This window comes from Sinohyriopsis cumingii, chromosome 5 (assembly GCF_028554795.1).
Source record: "Sinohyriopsis cumingii isolate HCF-2022 chromosome 5, ASM2855479v2, whole genome shotgun sequence".
Lineage (NCBI taxonomy): Eukaryota > Metazoa > Mollusca > Bivalvia > Unionida > Unionidae > Sinohyriopsis > Sinohyriopsis cumingii.
This window is the reverse complement of record NC_142965.1, coordinates 61,226,640-61,236,476: the sequence shown is the minus strand read 5'-3', so window position 1 is coordinate 61,236,476 and position 9,837 is coordinate 61,226,640. Positions and strand designations below refer to the sequence as shown.

At 34.9% G+C, this 9,837-nt stretch overlaps 1 protein-coding gene across 1 annotated transcript in view; it reads left to right on the top strand.

Moving 5' to 3' along the window:
* The first annotated feature begins 1,558 nt into the window (after positions 1–1,558).
* Positions 1,559–9,837, top strand: part of LOC149799285 (calcium-activated chloride channel regulator 3A-1-like) — a 42,862-nt gene continuing 34,583 nt past the window's right edge. The window contains exons 1-5 of the mRNA XM_089958583.1: positions 1,559–1,720; positions 3,304–3,595; positions 5,215–5,320; positions 6,742–6,904; positions 8,820–8,961. Of these exons, the coding sequence (XP_089814709.1) occupies positions 1,568–1,720; positions 3,304–3,595; positions 5,215–5,320; positions 6,742–6,904; positions 8,820–8,961 (856 nt within the window). The 5' untranslated portion in view covers positions 1,559–1,567. The remainder of the gene's footprint in view (positions 1,721–3,303; positions 3,596–5,214; positions 5,321–6,741; positions 6,905–8,819; positions 8,962–9,837) is intronic.

The window sequence follows — 9,837 nt, the reverse complement described above, 5'->3', positions numbered from 1 at the left end:
TTTATTTTAAAAATATTTTTTTAATATGTGCTTCATTTACGCTGTTGTAAATTTATCCATGTGTTCCACATCTTATAGACATATTTCATGGATCAAACTTCAACTGTTTAAGACACGACCTTGTCAACACGTTTGATATATTGAGAAGAAAGAAGGACAGAGACACGACATGATTAAAGGAAAGAAGGAATAATGAATGGAAGGTAGAAAAGAAGAAAAAATAAAGAGTTACGACACAAAGTACAAGAAAATTAATGGATATTAAGCAGACACACACACACACATACATGCATGCATGCATGCATGCATACATACATACATACATGTACGAAACCATGCAATCAAACATACGTATATGATATGCGCATATGAATAAAATATTAAATAATAGCTTACAGAAAGACAATTAGATAAAGCAGTCAGATAAACATTTCAAAATTCATCATTCAAGTGCCTTCCCTGAGGAAAGAGCGAGGCAGCCGACCCAGCTTTCTTGGGCCCGTATCGAATCTATAATACAAGGGTATCGGGATTTATACCCATCCAAATTAAGCCCGGATCGCCTACCTTGGTGGATCATTGGAAAGTATAGTTCAGTCATAATCCCTCAGCATGATATGAGCAAACAGTGTTTAATGTGCCGTTAAAATTCGCAAAAAAGAAATAATCCATGGATAAAGTGATTGAATGATGACTGATACGTATATTTTTACAAGACATAAATAGATATTACCTGAGCAAAACGTGTGTTTAAATGTGAAATGTGAAATTTTCTACACAATCATACAATCTAGAAACAATGGATATTTCTCAAACTGGTAAGACGGTCTCTAAAATCATTATTATTAAATATTAAACTATTCTAAGCATGTTGTTTGTATCTAACCGTTAGGTCGCTAGGTGTGATAAAATCTCAATGATACTTTAAAAGAAAAACAAATAAACATATATCATCCTAGGTCTTGCAGACGCTGCTAACCGCGTACAAATTATGTCAAGGATTCTAAAGATATGTCAGGAGTTATAATAAGGCGTGTCACTTTCTCATAACAACTTTCAAATTAATGTTCAGTATTATTTACGGTTTCAAACAACTTGACCTCCACTTTTGTCGTTGTTCTTCGTATAATTACATATTGATACTAAATATCCAAGTTAGTTTTCCTGGCAATAGATCACCAGGACTATAATATATACATGCATACATACAAACATACATACATACATACATACATACATACATGCATACTGTCAGAACTTAACGCTTCATCAGAAGCACCTGAGAAATAAAAACCTTGTTATATTTTCATTTTTATACCTTGCTAATCAAAAACCTTTATCAAAATATGACTTGGCGGTGCTATTATTTTGAAGAAGTGACACCGTAGTTGTAAAATGAAGTGCTTTTAGTGTGTTCAAGAGCCATTTACGGTAACTCCCACATCCGAACCTCGCCTGTTAAGACGTACCCCGTTAGTATAAATATTGAGACCCCTATTCTCAGTAAATATTTGGCGATTGAGAAACTTATAGCCAAAATAAAATCTTACAAGTCGATCTTCATGAAATGGGACATCTCGCTGCTTTAACTCTTCTTCTAACATTTTGTACAGTGTCGGTCGTTTCGAAGGTAGAGCTGATAAAAAATGGATACAGAGGTCTGTATATTGTTATTAAGGAGACAATAGAAGAGGATTCCAGAATTTTGGACAACCTAAAGGTTGGTGAAGTTTCAGTATTTATATATTAATGTTTAAAATATAAACAGTTTTCGTCAAAGTGTATTACATTTTGTGAGACAACAAACTGTACGTAAACAACGGCTTTATTCTCGATTTTTATCTTTCAAGATGTAAACGATTTATCTTTAATATTTTCCGATTTACGTACTTTTATTGAATTTTCATAAACAAACCCATAAAAATGAATTGCATTTCAATATATCATCACAATTACAAAAAATCTCTCTTAAAGCCAATTTGACGGCTGATAGAAACAAAGCAGAGTGGGATAGACAAAACTGTTTATTTTTTAAAATCTACATTGATCATTAACAAGCTATTTTATTATTTAACGACTAATAGCTTAAAATCAAGAAACATAGCTATGTAATATAGTCCATATATTTAGTACGTACATATACGTGTTAACAGCTATCATTTAGCTCTTTGTTTCTATTTTATTCTCCCCCTTTCTATCCTTTCGTGCCTGAAATTTTTGAAACATATGGTGATGAAGACAAACCTGTTTTTATTCATAACGAGATATTAAAAAAAATAAGTCGGCCTAACGGCAGGCAGAGGAACATTCAGAAAAAATTCCCAAAAGATAAATATAGATATATTGGATGCCGAAAATATAAAAGTGAATTAAATGGGACCAAGAATATAATCAAGTGGTGGGAGGGTGGTCATTTACTCGATGCAGGACCGAGGAAATTTGGTATCAATATATCTTAGCTGACACCATGTAAAAGACAATGTGCTGACATTACAATGAATGTAGATTCAAAATAGCAAATGTTGCCACTGAAGCCTACAATTTTCTAGTTACAATATTAATATAATAAACATGGAAACATTAAATTTGAAGCCAAGACGCGGGGCAATGTGTTTATCAGAGAGAACCAGTAGCCTAAATATAAAACACGCTGACTTAGCAAATGACACAGTATTTAGTGGATTATAGAAATTATGTAAAATTCTTTCAGAAAACAGCCACCCTCCTAAAATTGTAGGATTATGTTTTCTTTTACAAAGGAAGACATGCACTTAACAGATTAACATGCGTTTGGACATATCGAAAAAATTACATTTTTATTCATTTTACCAAACCTAAATTGCAAAAGTTGTATTTGTTCCAAAGATATTGTCATATATGCCATGTGCCAAATATATGATTAAAGGTTCATTAGTATAACTATAGTTTTAATATTCGAAATTATTTCGTGACAAGTACAACTATTTAAAAAAATGTATGATACGTTTTGGAGTTAGTTTTGAAGACATGATTTTAATAATAAATTCATAACTAGATTGCATTTCCGTACAAAGAATACAATCAGTACAATTTCTGTACAATCAGTACTGACGGAAACTATCGAATTGCCATCAATGGGGGGAGGGGGAGGTAATGATATAACATGGTTTTAAATACTGAGAAATAAACACTGAAGAAATTAAGATCCACCCAATAAAAGTAACATGAATTAATACATAAGACTGAAACATTGAAAGTGTTTTAGTTTACGCGTAAAGTATGTGTGGACCAAGTTATACGAATTGACTTTGTGTTTCTTTCTAGAAAATGTTTACTGAGGCCTCACACTTGTTATTTCAAGCAACAAAGTTCAGAGCTTTTTACCATGAAATAACCATCGTGGTTCCGAAAAGCTGGTCTTCAAGACCTGAATATGGTCAGATCCCTGAACTAAGTTCTCTTGATGAATTCATCCTGGTGGACAGACCTGCAGGGGACAAGGGCAATGAGCCTTATGTAAAACGAGCCAGCAAAGAATGCGGCAAGAAGGGCCTATACATACATTTCACACCAGAATACATCCTCCTAGACAGCGTTTCGGACTACGGACCACATGGTGAGCTGTTATTGATCATACACAGCATGAAGAATATTGACATGAATGAGAAACATTGGTTTGAAGCATCTCACTCCTTGACTCCTTGACTGCCTGACTCCACATGTGCATCTCTCTCTCTCTCTCTCTCTCTCTCTCTCTCTCTCTCTCGGTATTTTGGACATAGAGGTTCTACTGATTTCATCAATGCCATTTCGGAAAAATGCTTTAAGGACTATTAAGGATTAGTTACGGTGTCGGGTTGAATAGCACAAAAAAAAATGCTTTTGAACAACCAGTGTAGACTGTATCTACATCAAATGCAGAAACTTTAATATGCTTTGATAAGCGTGGTATTTTAAACGTCTTTTTTAAGCGTCGTGTTCACATAGAAACATTATATGTATAAGAAGTTGAAAATGCGATTGCAAATTCACGTCTAAAAGCATATACTTTATTTATTAAATTAAATACCTGACCTTGAAAATAATCACTCTGACATTTGGAATTAGTGTCCTTTAAATACATGACCTTGAAAATAATCACGCTGACATTTGGAATTAGTGTCCTTTAAATAGTGATCATAATCCAGATTTTTAAATGTACTCTGAGTCTTGTGTCCATTGACAGTCAGTGCTTAGTTGGCGCTCTACAGTTTCGTATTTTGCATAGAATTTTAAAGAAAAAGAATTTCCCCGGGCTTCCTCACTTGTTATACTGGCTATTTAAAAATAGACATGTTGCATCTTAGGTATTTGTTTAAAAAACGTTCAATTTCCTTTATCTGGATGAATGATTTTTGAGTGTAATATAGACCATGGAACTTGGCCTTACTTGTGATGCGCATCTCTCAAAAAACTGATAGCTCCCCGTTGTCCTTTTTACTTCCTGGACTTCACTTAGAGGCAAATTGTAAAATAGAGCCGATAACACTTTTATTGACATTATATATATTTTGCAATTCATTCATTGAACGTTCTGAAGTTGTATTCTCTAGTATGGAAAAATTCAGTTTCTCTGTTTTAATAACTGCGATTAATAGTGCACTTTAGACTTATTCAGACCGATTTTTTTAGCATATGGGAGCAATCATTTTCATTTTGCTAGATCATTTAGAATTTCGACAAGTACAATATCCAAAGTCAGCCATAGTACATGAAATCAGCATAGAGGTATACCAACATTCTCACCATTGTGCATGTTGCAAATGTAAACACCATCACCATACCTTCGCCACTCTCTCAGAAGTTCAAATTATATGTGGAGCGCCCTCTTATATTTTAAAATTTACGATTAACTACAAAAAGGGAGGCCACTTCTTATCTATATTTTTAATCGTTAACTATTTAAAGGGAGGTCACTCCTTACAAATCTTTATAATCCTTAAATATATAAAGGGAGGTCACCCTTTATTTATGTCTAGCATCGTACAGCATCGATTTAGGCATTGTTAACAGTTGTTGCAGACTTTCTTTGAAGTTTATATTTTGTGTTTTTTTCTCTCTCTTTTCTTTAGAATGTGTCAAACAAAATAAGACCGTCCATGTGCGATTGTGTACAATTTCATTATTATATTTTGTGTGCGTGTGCTTCAAAAGAGGATGCGAGTGTTTTTCAACAATAATTTTATGAATCCACAGATCATGTCCTGGTGAATCAGTGGGCTAAATTACGCTGGGGATTGTTTGATGAATACCAGAAGGATTACGGATTTTACTTGTACAGGAAAAAGTGGCATCCAATCGGGTATGTTCCATCTGAGAGACGTCTTATAAACGCATTCACGAATCGGACATGCTTAACTGAAATATAAGTATGCCTCCTGAAATATAAACTTGGACCTGAAATGCATGCCACTCCTGTGTTCACTGACAGTGGGACACATTCTTATTGGGTGTGTCGATTTCACCCTGAGAGACAGAAATGTCTTGACGTAAACTGCATGAAATAATTATAGCAAAAAGATCAGTACAACAATCACTCGAGAGAGCCGAGTGGAAGCAGCAAATGCATTATAATATCATACACATTCAATACATTTTTTAAAGGTGGTGTTTAATTTTAGTCATAACAAAATGTCCGTCTCGATCTCTAACAACACTCTTTTTTCTTTTGACACACATGAACGTTCGACTAAGCAAAATTAAAACATATTTAAGTTGCTTCAAAAGTACATTAAGAATAGTACTAATATTACTCTTCTTCGGACTGTATAATGACGATTAGATAGTGATGTAGGTGCATTACATACTAAATGCAGTTCTTTCCCAAGTTTGGTAACTTCACTGTTTACTTGATTTGGATATCTCTCCTCTATGTTCCTTGTTGGAAGCTTTGTCCTCTAACTATCAGTATACCTAATGTATTGCTGGTTTTCGTTTTACTCTTGCCACTTGTTATGGTTGATTGACTTGTATCACTGCATTTGTATGACGAAAGGATTATGTAACGTTGTTAGGACTAGCACACTTGTAGCATGTGTGTATATATATATATATATATATATATATATATATATATATATATATATATATATATATATATATATATATATATATATATATGGTTAACAGCCCGTCCTAGGAAGGAAATTCGAAAGGTAAAAGGACATTTAAAAATATTGGGATGAGTAAGGCATTTAAAAGAAAGTTTGAACATAAAATTACACGAAAGTATAAAAAAATAATGGGATGCTGCCGTGATTTTCGAATTCTCAGTATTTGGTTTGGCAGTCGGGAAGCACATAAAAACAAATGTGGGTGTCTGTTTATAAGATAGCTTAATTGCGAGTTTAAAAAAAGTTTAAAGATAAAAATACAAAAATAGGGAGAACAAATGTGGGACGTCGCTGCGAGTTTGGCATCTTTGACACACATAGAAATAAATGAAAATTTCAAATAAGAAAAGCGAAAGTAAAAAAAAAAAATTGGGGTGCATGAAATTGAGAGCAAGTTTGAATGCAAACATCGGAAAGGTAAAAAAAAGATGGATGCTGCCATGTTGAAAAGTCAGGGAAAAATTTACTGGTAAGTGTGTTATTATATTACATTGCAATAGACTGCTATGTATACCTTTTTCTTCGTTCATGCTCTGACAAGACGTTGCCAGTAAAACTTAATTAAGGAAAAAAATGAAACTTTATTAATTGTCGATATTTTCTTTATCAGTTGCACCAGCTTCGTAACGGGAATAGCTCTAGATAACTGCAATCCTAACGCACCGTGTGATGTGTCGAATTATCGGTCTGTTTTGCCCCGCACATGCAGATTTTGTCCCCATGACAGCCAGGATACAACTGCGTCTATCATGGCATACCCATGGATAAAATCGGTAACTGAATTCCATGTATATGTTTGCTATATCTGTGTTCAGGTTTTGGTCTATTGTATATGTGCATCTGAAATTTGACAGAGTTTGACAGTGTACATCTGTGTGCAAACGTTTCATGACACCAAACAGAAAAATGGTTACAAAAAGGATATAATAATAATAATAATAATAATAATATAAAAAATCATTCGACATTAACATGAAAGGAGCAATAAACGGATAGATCGGTGCTAGCCTCGTTGCATATTTTATCTCCAAACTTATCATTTCCGTGATCCATTGATAAAAACCTGTAACGTCCGATCTAATGTGTTTAACATTAACCATGGCTCGGTACAACTATTTTAGATCAACTGCTTTGTTTAAGAATTGTAAATGCAACATTACATTTCAAACATAACTTCTTAAATTTTACAAAGGTCATCCTTCTTGGATGCTATCTTTAAGATGTGGCCTCCAAACAGTGTACTTTTGCGTATATGCTTAGTTCCAAAAAGTGAAAAGCCGTTTAAGGCGTATTTTTAAACTGGTGTATATTTTGTAAAAGTCAATCCATAGTAACAGCTGGTATTTCTGAGAGACAAGACAATGTTGATGTATAGACTTAAGGTTTACTAGATGAACTAATATGTTACACTGTTGCTATAGAGCCTTTTTATGTTGAAGTATATTGGAAGGTTTGTAAATAAAATATTTAGCAAACTGCAACAGCAAGACATGTCAGTACGTGTAATCAAGCTCATAAAGTCACAAATCAACCAGAGCTATTATGACGTATTGACTTTTACGTTTAGATATTTTTCGGAGTCTTTCTTTTTTTTATGGAATGTAAAGCGTAATGAAAACTGGTATAGTGTAAAATTAGATACGTGTTCAAGCTATTGAAAACTGGTATAGTGTAAAATTAGATACGTGTTCAAGGTATTGAAAACTGGTACAGTGTAACATTATATATGTGTACAAGATATAGACAACTGGTACAATGTCGTATTCACTATTTATGTTGTTGATGTGGGGATTTAACGCCATTTTCAGCACACGATAGGCTATGCATGGCGGCCAGTATTAATGGTGGAGGAAGAACCTGGGAAAACCCCAGAAAGAACGACCAAGAAGCCACTGGCAAGCTTTCTGACATATCCACATAGGCCGAACCAGAGACTCTAACTCACGCAGCCAGAAGTGGTAGTGATCCAGAACGTTGAGCGCTTGAGACCCGCCCCCCTCCATTATTAATGTTCATGCTTCTGATAAAGTTCATTTGCAGATGTAACAAGGTTATCCAGATCGTGATAAAACAAGATTGGGACGCGCGGGCGCGCCACATCCGCGCGCGCGCGCGTGTGTGTGATTTGGATTTTTAACGAGGCTTTAATAATTTTTAGTCATATCGCTGCGATGTCAGCAGTGTGGCAGTTTATAGTGATGTCTAGCACTGCGGCATCATGCCACATACAAAAAGTATCATATTCCATCCAGTCACATTATCCTAACACAAGGCCAACCAGTCCAAACACTAACCTCTTAGTGCTGAGCGCCAACCATTTCTATAAGTCTTTGCTATGACTCGATCGGGGTTCGACCTCCTGCATCCGAGGAGGACGCTCTAACCACTTAAGCCACCAGAGAGGTATTTGGGAGAAGAAACAAGGAAGGTGACCTAAAGAGGAAAAGGAAGGGAAGGGACGAAAATTTAATGCAAAGAAAGTCAATAAAAATGTTAAGGGTTTTTCTATGACTTAACAAACAAGAATTCCATAAGTATGTCAAATATAAATATTTATATCACCTGATGCATGCAAGGATCATACTTATATATTTTAAATGTTTCGAATTTAACATGTGCTTTGTGGAGTACTAGTAACATTTCTTAATAATATGAACGTTAGTTTTAACACTTCTAATTCTATTTAAGATAACATCATTCTGTGACAAGGATTCCAAGGAAACTCAAGACCTTTTCAGACACAACAGACAGGCTCCGAATGATCAGAACTGTTTTTGTAAGAGAAAGAGCTCATGGGAAGTGATGGAGATGCATGAGGACTTTTTCAACGGTCTCTCTCTCTCTCTCTCTCTCTCTCTCTCTCTCTGTTGTTTGTTATCCTTGCTTTTCAGTTTTGGCCTCAGAATGTCACGTCCAAGCAGTCATATGCTTCATCGTGACATAGTGTTAGCAGTGTTACATACAATAGCAGCGTCACATACAATATCAGTATCAGGTACAATAGCAGTGTCACATACAACATAACTGAGTAACAAACAATTTTTACCGCAATGTGAAAAATATAATCTTTCATCTGTTTTCTTTTGAGATGAAATGTGTAAACTTCTCCGGGTCGTGATGTTTATCTGCAAGCGTCAAAAGGACTAACAATAGGTCTACCTCCAATCGCGTAACGCTCTCAGATTTATGAGATAAGCATGCAACAATGTATAACTCTTAGAATATTTAGATCAGACTGCAAACGTGCAAAGCTCATAATAGTGAAACCTGTTTGGAAACGCGTAAAGTTATCAGATTTGTAAGACTTACCCAAATGTGCAAAGCTCATAATAGGGAAACCTGTTTGGAAACGCGTAAAGTTATCAGATTTGTAAGACTTACCCAAACGTGCAAAGCTCATAATAGGGAAACCCGTTTGGAAACGCGTAAAGTTATCAGATTTGTAAGACTTACCCAAACTTGTAAAGCTCATGATAGGGAAACCTGTTTGGAAACGCGTAAAGTTATCAGATTTGTAAGACTTACCCAAACGTGCAAAGCTCATAATAGGGAAACCCGTTTGGAAACGCGTAAAGTTATCAGATTTATAAGACTTACCCAAACTTGTAAAGCTCATGATAGGGAAACCTGTTTGGAAACGCGTAAAGTTATCAGATTTGTAAGACTTACCCAAACTTGTAAAGTTCATGATAGGGAAACCTGTTTG